This window comes from Montipora capricornis, chromosome 11 (assembly GCF_036669925.1).
Source record: "Montipora capricornis isolate CH-2021 chromosome 11, ASM3666992v2, whole genome shotgun sequence".
Classification (NCBI taxonomy): Eukaryota; Metazoa; Cnidaria; class Anthozoa; order Scleractinia; family Acroporidae; genus Montipora; species Montipora capricornis.
Window position 1 is genome coordinate 32688714 of NC_090893.1, and position 10000 is coordinate 32698713.

Here is a 10000-nt window from a genome sequence, read left to right on the forward strand (position 1 = left end):
CAGCTTAGCTACAGGTGATCAAGTCCTGATGAAAAAGAGGAAGGAAAACAAGCTATCAACAAGCTTTGGGGAAGCACCTCACAAAATTACCAGTAAATATGGAAATGAAGTCACTGTGATGTCACCAGAAGGAGTTAGCTATAAGAGAAACGTGACTGAAGTAAAGAAATACCTGACAGGGAGCGAGGGGCCGAACCAACAAGACACAGGACAAGATGTTATTGCAGATATTAATGCCAATACAGGGACCCCATAGGTATCCACGAGGCCATCTCCGTTAAGGAAACCGCCAGGATACTTAAAGGATTATGAACTCTATTGACAGGGACGCTTTGAACTATGAGCATGTTATTCAGTTTTAATTGAACTTGCCCTTATCAAGATCAGAACGTTCGGAAAGAGATATACGTGTAATGTTGCTGTTGAAAACTATGTCTAAATCCAAGGAAAAGAGGGGTTGTAGTGTTTGTTGGTCTACCTGTGGTAGACCACATGCATGATGGGATAGGTTTGGAGTGTGTGTAAGGGAAATCAAAGTGTGTGAACGAAGTTGTTATTAAAAGCTGTTGAGATTCGACTTAAATGTGGTAAAAGTATAACAGTAAGTTCCGATATAAAGAAGAACCCTGGTCCCATTGTGGACCCCAGTAAAACTATAAGAGCACCTTACAGCCAAGGCAACTTTAGAGTATTTCGTCAAAATGGTGGACAACAGTGTTTTTGCGATGAGTTTGAGTTCTTTCATATACCACAACAATGGGCGGATTTATTGTGCTAATGATTTGATACAAATAATGGACGTTGGTAATCAGTTATATTCAAGGTTGGCGCATTCAGCTGCCTTTTTTGCTGTTGGCAGAGTTACCATCAATGTTAAGAGTGTTTGATACTGCTTACCAAGTTTCTTACAGTGAGAGCTACACTGGAAATGTTCATGGTAATAGTGCAATCGAGGGATACCATTACTGTATGTCTTTTCTTGGAGCTTTCGAATCGCTTATGGCTCAAAGCTATACCTCATTTATTTTAGGAGTAAGATGCATTGTTGTTGGAATCTATTGTTGTAATAATGGTGCTTTTAAAATATTTGATTCTCATGGTAGAGATTTGTATGGAAACATGCGTTCTTTTAGAAGTACCATCTGTGAGTAGTTTAGTCCAGTATATTCAAAGTTTGTATCAGATCAGTGATATATTTGAGGTAAAAGGAATAAAAATTGCTAAAGTTAATCTTAATACTGCTGAAAACAACAGCTTTTGTCCTCAGAAGCAGTGTTGTCCACTGGCACTATATTAATTGTGTTACTCTGTCATCAAGCCCTGCAGTTACTGGGATTCTAATACATTAGCTGCTATTGTGAACATTGGGACTAAATTCTACCATGGCTGGTGTATAAACAGTCATCTTACAATCAATGATTTACCTAAATGTGTCACCATCTGAGGAGTAAAGGTGAAAGTGAATCCTCATGCCAAAAGTACAGGAGTGATGACCTGTGATTCAACCTTTGCCCCATATACATTTCCAGGATAAATGTATAAGTAAATTTTCGACCTATAATATACATTTGCTCACGAAAAAGACTTCCTGTTTCTTCAGTGACGTCAGCATTCTAACGTTTACAAACATTTGTGAGGCTGACAAGATAAAATTTGAATACATATTTATTATGAACTATTACCTTCAAGGCATTTACATGTACGAACTTGTTTCATCAGGGATTCGCTGATTTGAAGTTTGAAGTTCCTACTTATTAAAAACCAACCTTTCACAAAAAAAAAAAAAAAAACACCAAAAAAAAAAAAAAAACACCAGCAAAGATAATTCAACTTCATCCTAGCATTTCTTAAATAAAACATAGGAATCGGCCAGACGATAGGCCGAATATGGCCTCTTGTTTAATCTTAATTTTTAGTTCTCGTTAATATTAGAGGGGATCATTAAGGGGGTCAGTGCCAGAGGGTCAGTGGGGGAGGGGGAGGGGTCAGTGTTGTGCCAAGCTAAAGACTTTTAAGTCTTATGTACACAGCAAAGTTACCCACTATAGTGCCAACCAAGCTCTTTCATATATGTTATGAATGAATAATTATCATGGGTTAAAGTACCAGAAAAGCCTCTCTTTGTTAGTCCAAAAAGACCCAGCAATGGAGCGCAAAATCTTTCAGTGACCAGCTAGGATGGCAACTGGGCGTATTGTCTTCTGATTGGATCGCTGTTGCTCTGGCAGACCATTATTTCCTGGTATTATTGATCTTTCAAATTAGCTGCATTTGGGGTTGTGAATTTTTTCCCTTAAAATTGTGCTGGCTCCCGTCTGACCTTGTAACTCATTCGGAAGAGCATCGTTGATCTATTCCATAGGTCCTGGGTTTCCTTGGTGGAGGAGGCCTTTATATTTTCGATGTGGAAAGAGAGGGTAGTTGCCAAAACGCAGGGTCGGGGCCAGGGTTGGGATGTCATTTTTTTCTTAATTTTTTTGTTTCAATTTTTCTCGTTATTCTGCTGTACTGTTATTTTCGAATGTTCGGCATTTTTCCTTCATTTATGGTGGAAATTTTTTATACGAAAGCTGTAGCTATGAAAAGGACATTTTTGTTTGTTTTACGACTGAAATTGGAGTTTTTGCGGGGAATATAAGCTAACTCCTAGAGACACTGAAGACTCGCTGAGCTGCACATTTAAAAACCACATCTTTATATTCACTTCGTAAAACCTTCTCCGCAATACAATTAAAACGAAACAAAACATAGCCACAGTTCCACGATAGTCGTCACGCAACGTTGTCATTTGCTTGTTTTCGCAAAATTGTTCTCAATGTTGTTGTGTTTTTTATCGTAAACGTGGATTCGACGTCTGAATAGAATTGGCTGAAAAGTTCCCGTGTGACTCTAACTTTTTCTACAAACCGTTTGTAGTCAGACAACAACATTGATAACACCGCGAACGATGGTAGTGGACCTGTGATTCTGTTTTTAACGAGTAAACACTACAATGCGATTTTAACGTGTGGAGCTCAGCGAGTCTTCGTTGCCTCTGGCAGTTGGTGTATATAAACTCCAATTTCAGCAATTTCGGAAATTCTGTTAATTTCGAAAAATAAACTCCGATTTTCGGAAAGACAAAGCCAGATGCTCGCAAGTCCGATTTAGAAAAAAACTAATGTGCCCCTAAGAACTTTCATAGCTTCCGTGGGTTCTTTGGTTTTTTTGACTAATTTCCACCATAAATGAAGGACAGATGCCTGTCATTCGAAAATAACCGTACAGGAGAATAACGACAAAGATTGAAACAAAAAAATTGGGGGAACAAGACGCCCCGGCCCCGACCTCGGCCCCGGCCCCGCGTTAATACCCGAAAGAGATGCAACTGTTTATGACCGACATTGTATACGTGAATATTTTTTATAGTGGAATTCTGCCAAACTGAAACGGCAGCCTTAGCTAGAAATGTCATTTCAAACTATAGATTTCAATTTTAAGTGTATTTTCTTCATCGAAACATTTTAGAATCCTACGCAGAAGCAGAAAAAAGAGGTCAGTAAAAAGCGCGGAGAGAAAGTGAATTTTCCTTTCACGTTTGTGCTGATTAATAGAAAAGGCGGTTAACCTGAAGACAAGACTACAGAGGATCTAATTGGACATATAAGTGCAAATTTATTGAGCAACAACAACTTCAGCATTTTTCAACATTTTGAGCAGATTCAAGAGGATCAGGAGAACGCAAAATTTATTTCTTTCATGTATCACTAATTTGATAAGAGGATGAATATTTGCAGTAAATGGCCAATTTAACCAATTTGTCGTTGTTACCTTGTTTACCAGCGTTCACACGTACTGGCGATTTTCCCTCCAACTCCACCTATGATCTAAAATAAACAGTCTATTGGATAACCTATTACATCAAAAGGAACGTGCCGGTCTCATTTCTTACTTTCTTATTTCTTCTTGGTGTTCGAAATTAATCCTCTGGGAATTGAACTCTATTTTTATGCAAATAGTTTCTTTTTTTTTTTCATCGAATTGGCATCCATTTTAGTCACGTGAGTGAAAACGCTCTATATTCCATATTTTGCAGATGATGGACAACGGAACAACTCTACAGTTTCACAACAAATAACTACCGCGACCACGACCTTACTGAACGGGACAAAAGAGTACTCTGTCATAAGAAGCGCCAAGCCGTCCATTAAGCCAACCACTGACGACAAGATAAAAAATCGCACCTCTGCAACGAAGCCTGATAATGAAAACACTTTGAAAGTACAAACACCGACTTTGAGAAACTTCCAACAAAGGCATCATAAAGGAAATCACTTCATTTGGCCGACTGTGATTATTGTACTGGCTGTATGCCTGTCAGCTGTTGGCGTCGGAGCCGCTGTGTACTTTGTGCGATGGAAGAGGTAAGAACATTTACCATTTTAAAGAGAAACTAATGGTCCAAAAAACATGACGAGTTAGTTCTAAGAATGGGTGAATTTCATTTACCTTACTTCTAGATGTAGTGCTTTAATCCTGATGCTAAGAGTATCCCTTTCATTAAAAAAAAAAAAATAATAAAAAAAGATAGAGTTTGCGAGGATATCTCAATATCCTGGATGGTCTCTATCTCTTGAACCCTTATTTTTCTCTTGTCTCCTCTTAATGTAGAAACTCAGAAAAGGAAACTTCTAGGCAGAGATGGCCGACACATCGTATTGGCAAAAAAGGCCAAAAGCGCCACAGGAAATGGTTTACTCTTCCAGACAGCAGATATTGCTTTGACACTTCCACAGTGACCATTTTCCCCTTCTTTTAGGATAAAAAAGATGAAGAAAGGATTCCAAGAAGAAATGGCAACTATATGTATACAGTAAGATTGCTACTGTTCAAGTAGCCTTTAAGCTGTTTTGCGACTCTGAAATACTATTGTATTGCACCAACCACTCTCATGAAACTAGATAAGCGCGTAGCAGCCATAACGTTTAATCACTTGTCTGTGTTGTGTGGTATGGGGCTAGTAAACCATCTCTGTTAGAAGTGCTGTATGTTTGGGTAATACGTTTAATTCGTGTGCAGTGGTGTAGGCTAGGGGTTACAGGGTCAGTCTGCTGGGTATTTCAGGGCATAAATGATCAGTTGGTGTTAAGTGGCAAGGGGCGCAGAGTAGAACAGAGTTGCTGTGGGACTACCCTAGGTGATAGGGCAATTTTTCCCAAAGTCTTTGAAATTACCACACGATTCAAAGCCAACGGTTGGAGGACAGAAAAAGAGCTATTTATATGCTGTTAATACTGTAGCTGGATATTGATATTTTATGTATGTTGTTAGGCGTCGCTGCCCCACTTGAGATTTACAATTTACCGCCTGGAAACGAGACTCTTGGCGCGTTTCTTTCCATTCTCTGACTGTTGGCTTCGAAGAGTGTTTTCCCGCACCTTGGGGAAAAAAAATTCCTCTGGCACCTGGGGTAGTAAGTACCCTGGGTACCAGAGGGTTTTTTTCTCTTTGGCGAGATCTCTATCAGCGGCAAAGCCGTAATACCGAACCCCGAAGCCATTGTGGTGAGGGGAAAAAAACCCTCTTCCATGATTCGTGATTATGAACACGGTCGCTGATTGGTTTTCGTAGTTAGTGCCAGTCCTTCCCAAGTAAAACAATCTAACACTCAAGTGATTTCATTGGGTTGAACGGCGATAGTGCACCCCAGTGGCCACAAAACCGGTTTTGAGCACAGGGAGTGCTACGAAAACAAAAGTGGCGGTAGAGGGCTATGAATTCGAGTGAGCATTTAGAGGTTTGCACAGCACAATACACAGCAAATTCTGGATTTTCGGAGGCTTTAGAATTGAAACCTGTTCAGGAATTTCATCAAGCGTGAGGATGGTTTGCGGTCCTGCCAACTGGATGCGGCAAATCTTTGATATTTCAACTTGTGCCCAGCTTGTGCCGAAAGTTTGTTCGTATTTGCATGATCGTTGTGACAGTTATCCAAAAGCTGCCATCGAAGTCGTTATTTGTCCCTTGAATGCCTTGATTGATTCGTATATCCTAGAGCTCAAAGAAAATCCGAAAACCGTGAACACTAGAAATTTGGCAGCAGCCGGAGCAGAAATTACGTAAAACAAAAGAAACAAAAGACAGAACAAAGCAACTCCAAATAAAGACTAACATTTACATCTACATCTACATGTTCCAGCATTCGGCAAAGTCCCTTTTCGACTTGTGGCTGTTTCTGCTTAGGTGGCCTCATACACCACACGCCTTTTTAGAGACATCGCCGCCAAGCCGGCCACTTTTGCTGGAGAGAACAGGACAGCCACAACACCGGGGACTTTATCCCCTACTAGGACTAATCCCAAGTGACCAAAAACACAATGCTTTCTGGTACCTGCAGAAGGACCCAGAAATATTGTTTCGAGTAGAAAGCTACGCATGAGTAAACTAAACCGCAACCACCAACGGAAATTAGTTTGTGGTTTCATGTCGCTTTTGATTTGTTGCGGTACGATGGGAAATGCCAAAATCAAAACGTTCTTTTCCCAAATGACTTGAATTGGGTACAGCATTGACACCACTGAAGAAAAACGCTTTGTCAAGATATCTTATTTCGAAATTGCATGGAAGTGAGATTCTTAACTGCCGTGACCAGAGGTTCTTATTTTTCGCCTCTCCGTCTTAACCGCTCCTCGGGAAAGAAAAATAAAACCCCTGGCACCCAGGGTTGGTAGTAAGGGACATGCAATAGTTGTCAAATGGTCGCAATGAGCTATGACTGCAAATATAAACAACTGCCTTTTCAATGAAATGAACGTCATGCAAATGAAAATACAGGTAAATATAAAATATCGGCCACAGATGGAGGGATACCTATAGTCGATCCATCCCGCGTTTTCCAATCAAGCTCTAGAAACATTTTTAATCACAAAATACGCTGAATATGCACTATTCATCAAGCCTGACCCCGAGGAATACAAGCACTGCATTTGCTTTACACGGAAAAACACAAAGTTTAGGCTTTACTTCTGAGAGGATGATAAAAAGCTGCGAGTTGCTTGGTTCGTAAAGCGGCTGCTAGAGGCGCTTATCTACGCTTTAGGCCTGATATCGTGCCCTTCGTAACTCAGTCCCCAACACATGCAACTACGGTGGCCCGTAAGTGCCATCCTTAAAGTTAAATAAAACTTGTATTTACCTTGCGAAAAAAGATCCGGCCGTTAGATCCAAAGTTTCCAGTCAACTTCAACAAATTCTTGCGAACCGAAAAATCTAAATAGATGTTTGATGTTTCGAGTCCATAGTTACACCGGATCCATAGTTTATACTCCGGATACAAAGTTGTTTACTCCGGATCCATAGTTTATACCCCGGATCCAAAGTTGTTTACTCCGGATCCGTAGTTTAAACTCAGGATCCATAGTTTTTACTCCGGATCCAAAGTTGTTTCCTCCGGATCCGTAGTTTAAACTCAGGATCCATAGTTTTTACTCCGGATCCAAAGTTGTTTACTCCGGATCCGTAGTTTATATTCCGGATCCATAGTTTTTACTCCGGATCCATAGTTTTTACTCCGGATCCAAAGTTGTTTACTCTGGATCCGTAGTTTCTTACTCCGGTTCCAAAGTTCCACGAACGCCCTCGTTACCGTGGTGATCACAGTCAAATCAAGGTGACTACTTGGTGTAGGAACTCATATAGTGGTCCGGTGGAGTCACTCATATAGAGGTCCCAGGTGGCGTACTCAATACCTATCCTTAATCATACCTAGCCGTACCTAAGCATCCCTAGCTGTACGCAAGCATCCCTAAGCGTACTTAAGCATCCTTATTCCTCCCTAGCTCTACTTAAGGATCCTTAATCATCCCTACCCGTACCTAAGCATCCCTAACCGTACTTAAGCATCCTTAATCATCCCTAGCCGTACCTAAGCATCCCTAGCCGTACTTAAGCATCCTTAATCATCCCTAGCCGTACCTAAGCATCCCTAAGCGTACTTAAGCATCCTTCTTCATCCCTAGGCGTACTTAAGCATCCTTAATTAACCCTAGCCGTACTTAAGGATTCCTAATCGAACTTAAGCATCCTCAATCATCCTTAGCCGTACCTAAGCATCTCTAGCGGTACTTAAGCATCCTTAACCATCCCTAGCCGTACTTAAGCATCCCTAAGCATCCCTCTTCATTCCTAGCTGTACTTAAGTATCCTTAATCAACCCTAGCCGTACTTAAGGGATTCTTAAGTACGGCTAGAGATGAAGAAGGATGCTTAAGTACGCTTAGATATCCTGATGCTTAGGTACGGCTAGGGATGATTAAGGATGCTTAAGTACGGCTAGGGATGCTTCGGTACGGCTAGGGATGAAGAAGGATGCTTAAGTACGCTTAGGGATGCTTAGGTACGGCTAGGGATGATTAAGGATGCTTAAGTACGGCTAGGGGTGCTTAGGTACGGCTAGGGATGATTAAGGATGCGTAAGTACGGTTAGGGATGCTTAGGTACGGGTAGGGATGATTAAGGATCCTTAAGTACAGCTAGGGAGGAATAAGGATGCTTAAGTACGCTTAGGGATGCTTACGTACAGCTAGGGATGCTTAGGTACGGCTAGGGATGATTAAGGATAGGTATGAAGTACGCCACCTGGGACCACTATATGAGTGACTACACCGGACCACTATATGAGTGTCTACACCAAGTAGTCACCTTGATTTGACTGTGATCACCACGGTAACGAGGGCGTTCGTGGAACTTTGGAACCGGAGTAAGAAACTACAGATCCGGAGTAAACAACTTTGGATCTGGAGTAAAAACTACGGATCCGGAGTAAACAACTTTGGATCCGGAGTATAAACTTTGGATCCGGAGTAAACAACTTTGGATCGGGAGTAAACAACTTTGGATCCGGAGTATAAACTACGGATCGGGAGTAAACAACTTTGGATCCGGAGTATAAACTACGGATCCGGAGTAAACAACTTTGGATCCGGAGTATAAACTACAGATCCGGAGTAAACACCTTTGGATCCGGAGCAAAAACTATGGATCCAGAGTAAGAAACTATGGATCCGGAGTAGAAACTACGGATCTGAAGAACGCAAGATTGGATCCGGAGTATAAACTATGGATCCGGTGTAACTATGGACTCGAAACATCAAACCTCCAGTTAGATTTTTCGGTTCGCAAGAATTTGTTGAAGTTGACTGGAAACTTTGGATCTAACGGCCGGATCTTTTTTTGCAAGGTAAATGCAATTTTTATTTAACTCTAAGGATGGCACTTACGGGCCACCGTAGTTTTTCACGACCGAGTTAGAAAGGGAGTAGGTCTATTCCTGATCTGACGTCACAATCTATTTTGCATGCATTTTTACAAAGAGTTAATGCAATGTAAATCAGTTGTGACGTCAAATCAGGAATAGACCCACTCCCCTTCTGACTCGGTCGTGAACAAAAGATGCTTGGATTTTCGCAACTTTCGAAGCCTATAAAATGGCAGGATTTGTCAGAAAAATGAAAAACTGGCCGCAATGCGTTTCCAACAGGTGCAAAGATTCATTTTAGCGAAAAAAATACTTTGGGGTTAGGGGCACTTTAACTATTGAGTGAATGACATCACTTTTCCCTGGATCCAACCCTCTGAGGTTTTGAACGTGAATAATGCCGGACGGTGAAATACAACACTTACACTCAAAGTAACCAACAAAATTAAAGCTGAGAGATTTGCTAGGAAGTTGTTAAGCAAACACATTTTCAAGATCTGAAGGAAAAAATAAAGTGATTTTTTTTTAAAATCATAGTACCACTTTAAAGAGATAAGTGTTTGTTTAGTGGCTATCAAGCCACTAAACAAATACTGCAAACAAATAACATGTTTTTGAAATAAAAGAAATCTTTACCTTGCATACCTTGTTTGCAGTATTGGGAAGATAAGCAATAAAAGAACAAAAACTTTGTAAGCTACACACCAGTCGGCCGCCATGTTTACAAATTTGACTTCCGCCGTCGCTGCAAAGGCCGCGCAAGCC

The 10000-nt window shown here is 40.9% G+C and overlaps 1 protein-coding gene across 1 annotated transcript in view; it reads left to right on the forward strand.

The window, feature by feature from the left end:
* The window catches only part of LOC138024851 (uncharacterized), a 25413-nt gene that overhangs the window by 12792 nt on the left and 2621 nt on the right, over nucleotides 1-10000 (forward strand). Inside the window, exons 2-3 of the mRNA XM_068872043.1 lie at nucleotides 4076-4403; nucleotides 4799-4852. Coding sequence (XP_068728144.1) covers nucleotides 4076-4403; nucleotides 4799-4852 — 382 coding nt within the window. The remainder of the gene's footprint in view (nucleotides 1-4075; nucleotides 4404-4798; nucleotides 4853-10000) is intronic.